Below are 12,769 nucleotides of genomic sequence, written 5' to 3'. Positions count from 1 at the left end.
GCTGGGTCTGCCCACAAAATGTGTCGTGTGCATCAACAAGGCTTGCAGCTCTGCTCTGATTGGCTTACTGCTGCAATATAGGGATAGGGTGCGCCTGCTATGGACAGGCTTCATCGCAGCAGCCAATCACTGTAACATGATTCAGAGCACAAGTCCCGCCCAACAAGCCCAAAAAAACGCGACTGGCAGAAAAAAATAGCCCAATTAAAAGCAACCCGCGAATCGGAAAAAAAAAAACCGCGAATGACTACAAAAAGAAGCCCAATCTCGCGGTAAATAAGCGAGGTTGGCAACACTGTCAGCCTCCCTCCCTCATTACGAGGGGTGTAAAATCTCAAGCCTCATTCTAGATTGGCCTTTGCTGATTGGTAGACCAGAGGGAGGCTAGGAACGCAAGACTTTTCTCATTCGCTCTCCGTTTCCCGTTGCGCATGCTCTGTGTTAATAGCCAAAGCTCAGGAGAGTCGCGGTAAGGGCGGTAAATTTGAATTGGCTGGTGACGGGAAGTTCCCTTTTTCTGCTCTAGAGACCTGCAGTGGTAAGGTCCTCCTTCGAGAATCTGTCATTTATGTAGGTGGTAGAAGAGGCGGCTGCAGGCGCTGGTTTGCCGTTGCATGTTACCGCCTTCCGTTGAGGGTGAGCCGAAATAAGCTGCTGCTCTTCGTCTCATATCTGGAGATGGTGTTGGTGTGTGTACATACGGGATATGTGACTGGAGGTAGAAGGGATTCTGTGCGGAAGAGCTCGTGGTGTACGCCTTTCTGGAGGCTTTCGAAGGGAGCCGGGCTAGTTCTGCCCGCGGGGGAGATTGGTTGATATGGCTCTAGGTGGGATGAAGAGCTGTTCTTTCGGTAAGGGCCCGGATAGTGGCAAATCAAAGAAGCTTTCAGCAAGCCAATACAGTCTTCTACTGGCTGTAGAATTAGGGGTAGATTTTCATAAAGTATGCGCGCTTGTTATAAAATTTCGGGTCGGCACGCGCAAGGTGGGGTATAATTTTGCAAATATGCGCAGCGACGCATCGGGGCCTTCTCCAGTTCCCTCCCAGTCCGCTCCTTAACTGGAGAAGGCCCCGATGCGTCGCTGCGCATATTTGCAAAATTATAACAGTTTTTCTATATAACATTCCTATTATACAGCTATTATTGCCACACAAAACATTTGTGTAACAGTGAATCAAAACTCTGTGCAAATTTTTTAAAAAGTCAGGGAGGATTAAATACAAGTTTTTGTAACTTACATCTGCTGTATTATCTTTTCTTTTCTCTTTTTTTTTTGACAGCAGTTTCCTCCTGCTCTGTTGTACTTTCAGTTCAAATCAGAACCAGGGCTGGTATCTAGCACCAATAGCCTTCATTCACAACTACCTAAGGATTTTCCTCCTATTTTATATCCTCTCAATTTACATTTAGTCCAGTTGCTGTGGTGACAGCTCTCAGCTGGGGGCCATGCACAGAGCTCCTTCTGGAACCCTGCAATCATGGACCCTGTATCTTGCCACTAGATGGCAATCTTAAGCAATTCTGTCCCTGGGAAGAGGGAATCATGCCTCCGCAGCATCCCCACCTCCTGTTGACCCAGGGAGCATAACACCTGACTCAGGGATCAAATTGGGGATCTTCCACATAGGAGCCACCAGACCAGCCCCATTCGTTTTGCCATTGTTTTACTGACCTGTTGTCCCTCACCATCTTTCCTCAACTGTATCTTCTATTTTTCTCTCCCTCCCTTTACAACCACCTACTCTCGCCACCCATTGACCCTCTCCAACTGTTTTGCTAGAACATCTCTCCCACTCTAAAGGGTGGATTTTCAAAAGGCCACACATGTAAAATCCAGCCAGTACACACATAAGTGAGGGCCTTCCTGAAAGGGACAGGCTGGGGGGCATTTTCTGGGCAGTGCAGTCCAGGGCGGAGCTAGAAGCACCTGCTACAGCAGCCATTTGCTGCTGCGTGCAACTTGCTCCTGCTCCTTGGCAGTACGGCGGTTACTACCCCAAACCAAATAACCAAATTACTACCTCCACCTTCCTCTATTCCTGATGCCTTTCAACTAGCTTGATCACTCCATTCTTATACTTCACTTTCAATGCATATCCAGCATAGTTCTCTGCTTCAACGGCAGGGGAGAAGAAAAACTGTTACTTCACACATCCAGCAGAGCTCTCTGCTTCAACGGCAGGGGAGAAGAAAAAAAGGGTTCGCACTCACAAAGCGGGGAGTAGCTGGCTTGTTACGGCGGTTACTACCCCAAACCAAATGTACCTGATAATTCACTCTCGACGCATATCCAGCTTGGCTCTCTGCTTCAACGGCATGGGAGAAAGACTGATACATCACAAATTTCCAGCATAGCTCTCTGCTTCAACGGCAGGGGAAAAGAAAAAACTGATACTTCACGCATATCCAGCATAACTTCAACGGCAGGGGAGAAGAAAAAAAGGATTCACACTCACAAAGCAGGGAGTAGCTGGCTTGTTAAGGCGGTTACTACCCCAAACCAAATGTGCCTGATACTTCACTTTCGATGCATATCCAGCATAGCTCTCTGCTTCAATGGCAGGGGAGAAGAAAAAAACTGATACTTCATGCATATTCAGCATAGCTCCCTGCTTCAACGGCAGGGGAGAAGATAAACAACCAATAAGGGCTGTATAACATAATCTGGGTAAAAACAAATAAGCATGGGTGTAGCTTGCTTATTGCGGCGGTTACTACCCCTACTACCTCTAACTAATCAAGCTAGATATTTCACTTGGATGCAGCTCCATCACCGCTCTCTACATTAATGGTGGGGGTGGAAGGGAAATAGAACCAAGAGCTAAGAGAAACAGATAAGTATGAGAGAAAAAATGAGTGAAGCTTGCTGGGCAGACTGGATGGGCCATTTGGTCTTCTTCTGCCGTCATTTCTATGTTTCTATAAAGTACAAAAATTAGGAGTAGTTAGGATGGGGGTGATTAGGGTAGTGGGTGGGGAAGTTCCCTCCCAGTCCGCTCCTTAATTAGTTGTGAATGAAGGCTATTGGTGCTAGATACCAGCCCTGGTTCTGATTTGAACTGGAAGTACAACAGAACAGGAGGAAACTGCTGTGAAAAAAAAAAAAAAAAGATAATACAGCAGATGTAGGTTACAAAAACGTGTATTTAATCCTCCCTGACTTTTTAAAAATTTGCACAGTTTTGATTCACTGTTACACAAATGTTTTGTGTGGCAATAACAGCTGTGTAATAGGAATATTATATAGAAAAACTGTTGCTTTGGTTTAATTCAAATACTACATAGTAACACATTAAATATAGTAACATACATAGTAATTGCTGAGAGAGACTATCTGGTCCATCCAGTCTGCCCAGCAAGTTTCCTTTGGTTGTACCTGCTGCTCTGTGCAGTTATCCCCAAGCCTTATGTTAAGGGTAGCAATATTTACGTTCAAAACCAAGCAACTGTCAAACCTGTAAAATTACCACTAGCAACATTTTTACAGGGTGAGCAGCCTTCTTGATAATTCAGACAATGCTACTTGAATGTGCTTTGCTTTTAGACTAGGCCATAAGAGCAGTCCTCTGCTTTTTCTATAATGTCTGTATATCAGTGCCCCGGACCGTAAAAGTCAGGACCCAGCATTGGCTGGCTGAATCCAATTCCCCCTTTATTTTTTGTTCTGCCTGCCATCAAAGCAGAGTGTGATGTTGCAGTTATGTCAAAATCATGTAAGCTAATTGGTTAAGGGGAATAATCCCCATGCCTTCTGTTAGGGGTAAAGCCTATCTGGCCCATTCAATCATTTTTTTTTTCCAGGTCTTACACTTTTTTGGCAGCAAGTCTCTAACAGTCACAGGTGATGCCATCCTTGCATGCACACTGTACAGAATCACTGTATCTTTCCACCCAAGATGTGTTTTAGCTTCGTGAAGAAATGCATTCTGTCTTGCTGTGCATAGGAGCAATAGATAATTTTCAGCAGTTTCAGCAAATACATTGATCTTGGCTCTTCTCCCTAGGATCAGCATTATTGTAGTACTCTATTTTTGGTCACAGAAGCTAGCATGAGCTTTCTTCAGTCTGTAGAATTAGATCTCGAGCCTTATCCTTTGTTTTACATGCAAAATAATTGTTGGAGAACCATGTAAACTGCAACAAGAGAGAACAGGTTAGAGGGAGGGGGAATGTGAGAGAAGAGGGAAATAATGTAGAAGGGAGGAGGGCTGCAAGTAGGGGGTGGACAAGGGGCGTGAGGAAAAGAGGGGTGAAAGGGGAGAGTGTGCCATTCACAGACTGCATCACCCATTCCCCCGGGGGGGGGGGGGGAGGCAGATGCTAAGGGAGGGAGGCAGGTTGTAGGTTTCCTGGAGTATGGTAGGGTTGCCCCAGCGTCCTAGAAATATTACTGACCCACTATCTCCCACACCTCTGGGAACGCTGACCTCTGCCTCAGCATTGCAAATCAGCCAATGGGCCAGACTCTAGTGGACTCCTGCTCAGCAAAACTCCAAGGGAGGATCCCCTCCTTGATTTGAAATTTCCTATGTGGCCTTGCTCTTGAAAAGTTTTGGGACACCTGGTTTAATCCTTTTGTTGGAGGAGAGGGGTTCCATACCCAAGTAGGTTGAGTAATCAATGGTCAAGCGGTTTGTGCATTGGAGTGCTGAAGTGTTTTCTACACTGGTCAGGATTGACAACTGCTTCCTGATTTTTAGTTAACAAAACTGAAGACTAAGGCAATGAGTTCAGACCACTTCAGATAGCGTGACTTCATTTATTTACAGGAGAAAACATAACAAATGCCATGCTGGGTCAGACCAATGGTCCATCGAGCCCAACATCCTGTCTCTGACCATGGCCAGTCTGTCACCTGGTAGGAGCCAGCATATTCTTTGTCATACAGAATTCAGCAGTTGCGAATTCTGTCCCATATACTTTTTGAATCACTCAAAACAAAACTCAGACCCAGGTTTACAGTAAGAATTAGGATATTCCAAATGGCTGGACCGCAGTCCCTACTTTCATGAGCTCATTCCAGATCTATTTCTGGCTCTGGCATTCCCAGCAACTGAATACTTATTATTCCCTTGATTGAGATGTGTGTGTGTGTGGAGATTCCATAAGAAGATAATGGAGAATTCTTACACAGTCGTCTTCCTGTGTCTCCGAGGGTTTTTATTTGCAGGCCCTGAAGATGTAGGAGCTAGACAGTTAAGATGGAAGCTGCCAGCTTATCGGGCACACACACAAAGAATGGCTCCTCCTCTGTTCTTGCTGCAGCGCTCTGAAAGGAACTAAACTCTAGGGCAGGGGTTCTCGGCTTTTTGGGGCGCATGGCCCCTCTTCAACCTCCAAAAATTCCGTGGACTCGCACATGCTTTGGTTTAGTTTTTTCCATGCAGTTAAATGCCATATGGAAAGCCGATTAATGCAATAACAAAATATGCACTCCAAAATAGTTTGTAATGTATCAATTTTAATATTAAAGAATGATTTCTGAGATAAACACTCTCCCCCTATGGCCCCTTCATAAGTGCTACAGCTCCCATCCTCTTGCCTTGCTTCTCTCCACCCATGTCCCCTTCCTGAGTCTCTTCCTCTAGCTGTTTCCCCATTGTGGTCCCTTTTTTTGGCTCTCTCCCTCTGACCTTCCCCCTAACATGATCCCTTCCTATCCCCCTTTCCAAATGCCTGCCCTGCTTCCCTAATGCCTTCCCTTCCCTTCTATTCTTTCCCTCATGTAGTCCCTTCCCTGGTCCTCCTCCAAGATCTTTTCCTCAGTGCTTTCCCTCCTACGCTCTTTCCTCATCTCTTCCTCTACAACCCTTTCGAGTGCTGCTTCCCCCATGTCCCCTACCTGAGTGCCTTCCCTTCTGTCCTCTTCCATTTGTGGCCTCTTCCCTAGAAACGCAGAAATGTGTTGGCAGGTAAAGAACATTGTTCCATCTACCGGTATTTCACCCAACTAATTTAGCTTAATTCCCATCACGCCCTCAGAGATACCCTGTATTTATCCCATGCTTTCTTGAATTCAGATACTGTTTTTGTCTACACCACTTTCACTGGGAGACTTCCATGCCTTTACTCTCTAAAGAAATATTTCCTAAGGAAATCCCTGAGTCCTACCCCTTTTCATCCTCATTCCAAGACCCTTTGGTTTAAAGCCTCCTTTCCTTTGAAAGAGGTTCGCCATGCGTGCATGGGAAACCTTGGAGTTATTTAAATGTTTGTACTGTATCTCCCCTCTCTCTCCCTCCTGCTTTCCCTTAGCCCCATCCAAAATGTTCTCCCTCCTGTCCTCTTTCTGAGTGCTTTCATGTCTCTGCTCTCCCACTTGCTTTTTCCTCCATGTTGCCCCTGCCCTCCCCCATCATGGCCATATTGCTCATCCAGTATTGCTTTTCTCCTTTACTGTCAAGCCAGCAGGGCAGCCAGAACACATGCACAGGGGCCAGACATGCTCCTTCCAGTTATCATCCTGCCACCTCTGGTCATGTGGAGCAGCAGCTGTTGAAGGTGCTGGTGGCACTGTGCTTTTCCTTCTTGCTCATGGTGGCAATCAACTGTATTCTTCCCCACTTCCTCTCCATGCTTTTTTTTGGGTTTCTCAAGACTGTGATCTTCATTCCTCTTTTGAGTGTAGGATCAGGTAGTGCAATTAGGCGGCAACAGCAGTCTTAGAGCGGAGGTCCTCGAAGGTGAGGTTAGTCTCCTCTTTGGTTGCCTCCATGTGATTGCATCAACAATCTCTGGTTGGGAATCACTGCTCTAGGAATTTCGCTACTAACAGTTTCTATGCTAACCTCAGCAGAACTTAAACTGGACCCTTCTGCCTTTAGGAGCCCCTAGTCACCTTTTTGTGTCAAGGCTATGCATAGTAATAGCATACTGTTGCTGCTACTGTCGGTAGGTAAGGACATCGTGGCCTGCCCATTTAACTGTCTCCTCCAACACTGTCAACACATCCTATTATCACCCTCCACCCCCTACCTTTGCTCAGGGTCTGTCCCAAGCAAGCAGATTTCTGTCACTAGTTTAGTTATTGCCACTTTTGTTGGTGTGCCATATATGCAATCCTCTAGTCCCCTCTGTATTTCCTTATCCCTTTAAAACAGATACCAATACCCCATCAATTCCAAAATATTAGAGACCCTTTCAGGGAAATCCACTGCATATGCAAGTCATAACCTTTTCCTTAAAGATATGGCTGTGGCCCATGTCCATACCTAGCAAAAACCATAAACGAATCTCACTATCTTATTCTTAAAACTGTCAAATTATTGGATATTTAGGGGGGACTTCACCTCAATCTAGACATACCTTCCCCCAGCATTGCCAAACTGACAACCACGAGGAACAGAGCCTTCTCCATCGCAGGACCCAAATTATGGAACACCCTACCTCAATACCTAAGATCACTCAGTGACATTAAATCTTTCAAAAAGGAACTCAAAACCTGGTATTTCAACCTAACTTTCCGTGACTGAGTCGGCTAAGCCTCCCACAACTCCCCTCTTCCCCCCGCACTTTTCTCTCGATCTCCCCCCTTCCTACTGCTCCCCCCGCTCTTCCCACTCTCTCCCTAACCCCATCCCACCACATTTCTTCCTCCCAGATACATCCTTCCTCTAGTTACCCCCCACCCTTCTATGAGCCCTGCCCTCTGTCCCCCCATGTTACTTGATTTCTCCATTTGTTATATAGTGCTCTCTTCAGTTTGCAATCGTTGCCCCCTTGACCTCACCCTTACTCAGTTCACAGTTAGATCGTCCCAGTTTTACCATTTTGTTACCAATTTGTATAATTTTGTTACCAATTTGTATAAGTTGTTCTCATGTAAACCGGAGTGAAGGCAACCCGCTATACTTCGGTATATAAAAGCCTCAAAATAAATAAATAAATAAATAGTTTCCAGAAAATCCCTGGAAGCCAGTGTTTCCAGGGCAAAGTCTACTTTGCTCAGTTCAGGCTCCTGTTGAATCTGAGAGGACTTGCAGGTAGACATGTCCCAAACTTTTAACTCCCTCTCGAGTCTCCCTTTGACTTAGGTTTAGACATGGGCGTTGCTTGAGTTGGGCCTTCCTTACTTTGATGTGTAGAAGGAAACTAAACCAGCCAGTCTATGCATATTCCCTCTAAGCACAGGCCTCTGACAGATGCTCAAAATGGGACCCCAACTATTCAGACTTTTTCAGAAAAAGAAATGTGCTATGTTTTACACTCATTGTATGAAAATACTTGAATGATGACATAAATGCAATGAATGACAAAGCCAAGCAGACAAACCCTGAGATAGTCCTTTGGTTTTAGAACTGAAGAGTGCCAGAGAGTCAGCCACAAAGCTTTGGTGTCATGTTCAGTCTCTTGTTGGTGCTACAAATAAGTATTCCATGGGTGCTGAATAACACAAATGCGTTGTTTTGTAGTGTTCTAGGTAACATGGCCTTTGCAGAATTTGAGGCCCTGCACTTACATTTCAACAACAAGATCTCCACTGTCAAGAAAACACTTCAATTAAGAAATATAGGTAAGGGAGATAAGCTTTCAATTTAGTATTTTTAATTCAGATCACAAACTGTTAGCAGTATATTTACTGGGCTACTGTTTTCTCTGTATATATCTATATCTGTGTGTGTGTAATACACCCACAAAAAGACAAACTCAGTTCTTCTATTTGGATGTTAGAACGTCTTCATTTTGAATGTTTGTCTAATGAATAACTCAAGTCATTTTGCTTTAATTTGTTGTGATAGCTTTTTTTTTTTTATTTGGTTGTGTTTATACACTTAAACTACTTGTCTTTTATATTTTTTTGTCACTGCTGTTTTTTGTTACTAGTGTGTATATAGATATAAGATATGTAGAAATCTCCATCCAGTTTACAATCTCTGGTCTTTAATATTTACATCAAGGCTATCAAAAATCTTTGACACTTACCACCCTTAACAGAAGACACAGGTGGGTAACCTTGCAGTTACTACCCTAAAAAAAAAAAGTGTTGGGCATACTGGATGGACCATTGGGTCTCTTTCTGTAGTCATTTACTACATTACTGTGATCCGGAAAGAGCCTGTGAGCAATGTGGTTTCCCCCCCCCCCAGCAATTTTGCTGAATCTTCCTGAAGTCTTGCCTACAACTTGTCTGACTGTAATTCTACATATCCAGGTGCATTAACATGGTTACCACAATTTTGTTCACCTTTTAGTTTTTCATTTATGTACAGTTTTAAAATGTTATGTACAGTATAAGCCTTCAGTTGTATAATGGTGTAAATTAGGGTTGTGCATTTGATTTGTTGCATGTATTTTTTTGCATCTACAAATGCATGTAAGCAATGAAATGAAACAATTTAACTATTTAACAACCTCCCCTTCCCCCCCAAAGTGTCCATGTTCAGTCACAGCATTGGCACAGTAAAAAAAAAAAAAAAAAAGCTTTATTTTTTAACAATCCACTGGCTAATTAGTGATTGTATAAGCAATGCCTGTTTGGCATTGCTTATATAATTTAGTATATATTTTAAGTAATTTGAATTATTACAAAGCCTGCAGTGACTTCTGATGGTCTTTCAAAGAGAATTTTTATCTGTAAACATATTTGACTGCTTACCCTTGTCTGGTTTTCAAATTTTATTTTAATCTTTGAAAATGAGCTGCATCTCTGAAATCCCAAAAAGGAACAAAGTTGATATAACCATTGATGATGTGACCGGCCTGAGCTGTATGGAGAGAGTGTAGGGAGGGCGGGGTGAATGCTGCTGGCTGTGAGGTGGTTTATAGCATTGTCTAGTTCTCACGAATTTTACAGGTCAAAACCAATCGCTGGCACCTGTGCTCAGTAAAATCGCGCATGAGATGCCTGCACTCTGTGACCAGCTGGATAAGATGGAACTGGAAGTTCAAAGGCAGGAAAAGCTCTTGCATTCACTCAAGGTAAAAAAGCATATTTTTGTTTGAGCTCATAGAATGACAAACCAGTAACAACCAACTATCGTTAGTTAATGCCATCACGTTTAGGAAGCATCTTAAAGTAGATATTTAACAACTAATTGGAGATTTTTCTATATTTTGTCTACTTACTATTTTACTGTACAGGTTTGATTTTTATCTTTGTTTTCTTAGTTTTGTTTTATTTTTAATTGCTTTTATTTATGTATTTTTGTTAGCCACCAAGTACCCTATATCGTGCAGGTTAAGAATCCTGTAAATAAACCCTGGCCTTGTGACTTGTCAGTAACACTGCTTGGGGAAGAGGGGTGGATGGGAACTAAGGAAGTATGAGAACATGCTGTATGCTCTGGGTAAGCGAGTGCATTAAACTTTTTGGCATTGGAGAATGCTATCCTTTCTTCTCTGGAGGATCTTGGTTTACTTAAGACAGGCACCCAGAGAGCAATAACAGGGGAGAGAAATGATTTAGGTAGGAAAGAGAATCTTTTATTCCGGAAGTGTGCATGCAGTTAGTTCTGGTGGTTGAATGAGCTGATGTTTTGTTTTGGTTGTGTTTTTTTCTTTTTTCCTTATCCCCTTTAGAAGCAATGTACAAATTTGCAGGATCAGTTTATGGTGGGGATCTTCTTTAAGAGCTGGAATTTGTGGTCTTAGGTTCACTATGGGTTACCTTGAAATACAGATGTTTATAGAGTTTAGTAGTGTACTTTGAGATACATATATCTATCTATCTATGTGTGTATGTATATGTACAAAAGTGAACAAAAACAAACCACTTAAACCTAACACAAGATTATTCTAACATTCCCTTCGAGAGCATTAGAAACAAAGTCACACATATAACACTATTAAATATATATATAGTGGACCCTTGATTTACGAACTCAATTGGTTCCATAGGGCTGGTTGTAGGTCAAGACTATTTTTTACATAGGAAATAATGGAAATACCCATAATGCGTTCCAAACCCCCCAAGGCACCCCTTACCTAACCATTGCTATAATAAAAAATGGTTGTATAATGTGTGTAATTACCAGAAACACCAATAATTTCCTAGTGTACTCACCAAAAAGTTATAAAATGTGCCTAGCCTACCAGAAACAATTTTATACTATACTCACCATTCAATCGCTGTAGAAGTCCTGCCTACTAAGACCAAAAAAATGTGATGGGCAGTAACAAAGGACCAATTACAAGCAATCTGCGAAAAAAAACACAACCAAACCACACAAGCGGCATTCGGGTCGTAACTCGAAACCGGACAACTTGGTCGTAACCCAAGTTGTTCGTAAGTCAAGCCGGTCGTAAGTCAAGGGTCCACTGTTCTTTGTAGCTATATAATGGTAAACCTAACCATATGGGATGGCTGATCTAAACTGCAACTCATCAATAACCGCCACAAAGTATAAAGACAAGAATACAGAGATGTTAACACAGCACTTATACAACAAATTGTAATTTATAACATCACATGTAATCATAGTATACTAACAGAGAATCACATATAAACATAGTTTGCTAACCAAACAACTCTAGAAAAGTGTGTTCCTTTGGGTATGCTGTTATGATGTCCCGACAAGGCCCTTGTTTCACCAACTTGACTTCCTCATGGGGGAATAAACCCTGATGATTTGGACACCCAGAATTTGCTTATCATGCTCCCTCCATGCCTCTGCAGGGGGGGGGGGGGGTGAAGATGTAACTAGGTTTAAAATGCCACGTGGCTAAATAAACCAGTTAAAGTAAAGTGTCTGAGTAAGGGATGAAAATCATCATGCTGGCTGTAGTGTCTATATCAATGATGCTTCTCAAATCACAAAGCAGTTTATAACAAAAGTCCTCCTAGCAACTGTAATCCAGGGATTAAAAATGCCCTTTTGAGCCAAGAAGCCATGGGAGGAAGGCGCTCGGGTTAACTCAATTTAAACAGCCGTTGCTGACAGCAGTTTCAACTGTGGGATTCGGAGCAACACGAAGTCTCAGGACTGCCAATCCCTGTTGCTGAATTTTTAATCTCTGGATTACAGTTGCTAGAAGGATTTTTGGTGTAAACTGCTTTACAATTTGAGGGAAAAAAAACATGTTTTTCTTAGCATCCAAAAACTGAGACTATATCATTAAATGTGGGACCCACACTCACAGAGTTTGTATATCAATCAAACTCAAAAAATTGGTGAAGGGTCACTCTACTTTATTTTAAATACTACTTTGTTTTGTTAATTGTTATTTTAAATTGTCATAAAAATGCTGACAAACTGCAAATTGCAACTTCCTAAATCAAATATCATGGGAACACACCTTTCATTAGCAAACATTTAAGTGAAAGTCCCACTTGCTTTTTTATTCAACTCGAGACTTTTCTTGCAACTTTTGGAAATGAGTATTCTCTTTCATATAAATTGTTCGGGACTTTCACTTAATGTTTGCTAATGAAAGGTGTGTTCCCATGATATTTGATTTAGGAAGTTGCAATTTGCAGTTCGTCAGCATTTTTATGACAATTTAAAATAACAATTAACAAAACAAAGTAGTATTTAAAATAAAGTAGTGACCCTTCACCAATTTTTTGAGTTTGATTGATATACAAACTCTGAGTGTGGGTCCCACATTTAATGATATACAGTTTTTTTAATGTTGAATATGGCTATTTAAAATTTATAAAAAAAAAATATACTAGTTAAACCAATTGAATATTGTTTGTGTTACCATTCAAAGGCTTTCTGGAATACTTATAATTTGGGCAGTGTTTGTGATTGTTTCTTAGCATCTAGACAGATGAATCCAGAACCAGTTGGTTAAGCACCTCTACCAGCAGATGGAGATGGCGCAAA

At 42.3% G+C, this 12,769-nt stretch overlaps 1 protein-coding gene across 4 annotated transcripts in view; it reads left to right on the top strand.

The window, feature by feature from the left end:
- The first annotated feature begins 303 nt into the window (after positions 1-303).
- The window catches only part of SKA1 (spindle and kinetochore associated complex subunit 1), a 47,242-nt gene continuing 34,776 nt past the window's right edge, over positions 304-12,769 (top strand). Inside the window, exons 1-3 of one of the 4 annotated variants that reach the window (XM_029580084.1) lie at positions 304-469; positions 8,414-8,514; positions 9,796-9,920. In XM_029580084.1, the coding sequence (XP_029435944.1) occupies positions 432-469; positions 8,414-8,514; positions 9,796-9,920 (264 nt within the window). In that variant the 5' untranslated portion in view covers positions 304-431. Of the gene's footprint in view, positions 637-828; positions 852-8,413; positions 8,515-9,795; positions 9,921-12,769 lie in introns of those variants that run through there. The other 3 variants (XM_029580090.1, XM_029580096.1, XM_029580101.1) reach the window with 3 other exon arrangements.

This window comes from Rhinatrema bivittatum, chromosome 1 (genome assembly GCF_901001135.1).
Source record: "Rhinatrema bivittatum chromosome 1, aRhiBiv1.1, whole genome shotgun sequence".
Taxonomy (NCBI): Eukaryota; Metazoa; Chordata; class Amphibia; order Gymnophiona; family Rhinatrematidae; genus Rhinatrema; species Rhinatrema bivittatum.
Note: the sequence above shows the minus strand (reverse complement) of the source record. Positions and strands in the feature narration are given on the sequence as shown.